Source organism: Sus scrofa, unplaced genomic scaffold (assembly GCF_000003025.6).
Source record: "Sus scrofa isolate TJ Tabasco breed Duroc unplaced genomic scaffold, Sscrofa11.1 Contig556, whole genome shotgun sequence".
NCBI lineage: Eukaryota > Metazoa > Chordata > Mammalia > Artiodactyla > Suidae > Sus > Sus scrofa.
The window spans coordinates 111,726-115,361 of NW_018085246.1; the positions used below are offsets into that span (position 1 = coordinate 111,726).

The following is a 3,636-nucleotide window of genomic DNA, read 5'->3' on the forward strand; positions in this document are numbered from 1 at the left end:
ATAGTCATCATGTCGTACACTACATCTCTAGTGTCTTTTTGTAACAGAAAGTTTGCACCTTTTGACCACTTTTAAACAACTTACCCTGCCCCACATCTTGCCTCTGGTAGCCAAAAATCTGATCTCTCTTACTCTAAGTTTGCTTTTGAAGTATAACTGACCTACAACACTATGTTATAGTCTGGTAGCCAACACGGTGATTTGATATTTCTATACGTTATAAAATGATCACCCCGCACTAAGACTGCGAAGACAAACCAATATTTCAAGTTTTCATGGTAAGATGAGATTTAAATCATTTTAACTAAATAAATTAATGCTGATAACAGATAACTGAAATAAGGAATGGGAACAATAGGCGATAAAAGCTTAAGGTTTTGCATAAGACACTTGCATATTCCTGGCCTTACCACATATAACACAAACATGAGAAACTCTCAAAAAAACTTTATTCTAACCCCCATGATTCTTGTTTCTTAACTGTAAGCAGCAAAAATAAAACATGTGGGAGGTTTATACCACAAAATATGGGTAAAAGCACTTGACACGATGACATTAAACAAATAACACTATGTACTGTCACAGAGAACAATGCACAACTTAAGAATTATTTAGGTGAAATTATCTCCATAACTTAGTTAAGAGGGAAACAGACATTAAGAATATGCCTAATGTGCTCATCAAATGTCTTTAGGATTTAACATCATAAGTTTTTTTTTTTTTTAAATTATTTTCAGTTAAAAGTTAGATTATTTACACAAAAAATTAGCATTGAAGCATTTACCATCTTAAGAATTTTTGGGGAGTTCCCGTAGTGGCGCAACTAGGGGAATCCGACTAGGAACCATGAGGTTGAGGGTTTGGTCCCTGCCCTTGCTCAGTGGGTTAAGGATCCGGCGTTGCCGTGAGCTGTGGTGTAGGTTGCAGACGCGGCTCGGATCCCGCGTTGCTGTGGCTCTGGCGTAGGCCAGTGGCTACAGCTCTGATTAGACCCCTAGCCTGGGAATCTCCATATGCCGCGGGAGCGGCCCAAGAGATAGCAAAAAGACAAAAAAAAAAAAAAAAAAGAATTTTTGGAATGACCCAACTTGGTGTGGAGGAATAAATGAAAAGGGAAGGACAAGGAATAGGTTATGAGTTCTATTCAGATTTAAGAAAGACTTAAGACTATAGCAGGCAGGTAAAACTCATCATCACTTTTCTTTTCATATCTGAAATCCCTAAGATATGAGGTCAAATTAAACCTCTGGAGAGTATATCATTAACTATAGAAACAGAAGAAATCAAGCCAAGGGTCAAAGATGATGCCTTGTAAATTCTGTCCCAAGGGCCTGAAGCAAATTTATCTTTCATATCCAAAGATATTGCTAGTATAGACCCAAATACTCTGAAAAGTAGAAGTAGAATGTTGCTAGGATCTACCAAGTAGTATTCTTTTGTTACAGGCAGCCACCAGTGCAATTGAAGGAAGACCCCCCCAATCACAGGTACAAAGAGGGAAGCATCTTATCCTGAGGCACAAGCACCCAGAGGTTATTCTTGAAGAAATGGCATGGACATATCATAAAGACAGAGAAGCGAAAAGAGGATGAGTTAGGAATTGACACCAAATCATTACTTATCATGATTTGGACAAAACAAGGGGAATGCAAAGAGACTGGCTAAACAAATGTGAGTCCTAGCCTAGGGTATTCTATTCATATCCCAAATCATCAACCATGAAGAATAATTATTATTAAGATTCCTTCCATATGAAGGAAGGCTAAAGAACCTAACCTAATAATATTTCTCAATTTTTTGGGTAAATTTAATAAATTGGACATTTTGATCATACTATACAGTTTTATTCTCAGGTTAGCCCATAACTGTATTTCTAAATAGTAGTGAGGATACAGTGGCTTTAAGACTGGGAGATTCACCTAATGCAGAGATGAGCCCAGGACATTAGATAGACAACAGTCTTGCTACATTTTCCCTACCTGCTTCAGTTACCTGTGTAAGCCCTTACTATTATACTGCCTCTCCCTCAATGTGCCATTACCCAAACCCAAAGTGGTCTTACTTGATCTTCCTGAATTCATCACAATCACAGAGGATCAAGTTCATATGCTTGTCAAAAGCCTTAAAGGTGCCAATGAAGATCCGGCCATCTTGCAGGATACATCTCATTCTATAGTCAATGTGCTGCAGCATCTTGCTGCTCTTTCCCACGGTCTGGAAGGAGTAAGAAATCAGTCATCAGCTTGTCTGCATCTACTTTATCTTGAATTCCTATTTCCTCCCCACACCTAAGCAATCCAAACTTGACTTCCCTAACAAAAATATCATGCCTCCCACACCTTTAAGATACTGGACCAAATTTGTACCCAGGGCCACTTATACTCCCCATGAATCCTCTACTTCTAAGAATCCCTACGTAGTTTCCCATTGCCCTAAATATATTTCCTCCCTAATAGGGATCCCTAAATTCAGTTCTCCCTTTTAGTATTCCAACGTCCTTTCCCAATTCTAATCCCAAATCCTACCCTCCTACAGAACATGGAACCCTGTGGAAAAAATTCCCCCTGGACACATAGCTAAATAGTGGAAAATTCCTACCTCTATCACTAGCTTTGCAACCCTGATTAGCCAAATTCAAACTTGATATGTCATTTTCAGTTTCCCACAGGCCTCTGACCTAGTGCCACCACACCCACACTCATCACTGGGAACTTGCATTCATGTTTCACAAACATTTGTTTCACTTTTATCCCACTGAGACTCTTTTTTAATGTTCATCCTAGCCCACTGCACTGAAATTTTAATATGTAGAAATACTATCTCTACATACTGTGGCTCTCTAAAAGATCACAAACCAGTGTAAAATCTTTCCATTTCTCAAGAACTACTTTTGCTCTCTTGGGATTTCCTTCCCATTAAAAATGTTCTTGATTAGCTAAAATTAAACAGAACCACAAAGCTGAGCGGCATATTCTCTCTCTCCAGACTGCTTTCCTTTGTACTAATGAAGAACCCCCACCTCCCCCCACCCGCGTTTTATTTGCTTTTTAGGGCAACACCTGGAACATATGAAGTTCCCAGGTTAGAGGTCAAATCAGAGCTGCCTCTGCTGGCCTATGCCACAGCCAGAGCAACTCGGGACCTGAGCCCCATCTTCAAACTATGCTGCAGCTTATGGCAACGCAGGATCCTTAATGAATGAGGCTCGGGTTCAAACCCACATCCTCGTGGATATCAGTCGGATTCATTTCCACTGAGCTACAACAGGAACTCCCCAAACCCCTCCATTTTTATTATTATTAAAGTATAGCCCAAATCCCTCCTTCTTTTTAAAGCAGATTTTTGTCAATTTTAAACCAACCTCAGAGTCCCTTATTTGCAGAATGGTCCCTTACAACTAATTATAACTAAATGCTCTTCTATATTTCCTTACAAGATCTCTTAAAATATTTTCTAAACCATTTTATCCCTCTAACAACAGACAAAGCCCTTCCCCAGTTGTTATTCCATGCAATGCAGTATCATCCTTACAGGTTAATTCCTTATTAGGACCCACAAACACCCACACTCTGGCAATCCTTTCTATTAGGCCCTTAATATGGCTTCTCAGCCCCTCTGACTTAATAAATATCTTAC

General features: G+C 39.4%; 1 protein-coding gene across 24 annotated transcripts in view; it reads right to left on the reverse strand.

Annotated features, from left to right (window-relative positions):
* Positions 1-3,636, reverse strand: part of SNRPN (small nuclear ribonucleoprotein polypeptide N) — a 69,588-nt gene that overhangs the window by 22,946 nt on the left and 43,006 nt on the right. For all 24 annotated transcript variants that reach the window (XR_002341281.1, XR_002341280.1, XR_002341278.1 and 21 more), the window contains 1 exon segment: positions 2,063-2,214. Coding sequence is in view for 19 of the 24 variants with exons in the window: in XM_021082178.1 (XP_020937837.1) it covers positions 2,063-2,214 (152 nt within the window). In the remaining 5 variants the exon portion in view is untranslated.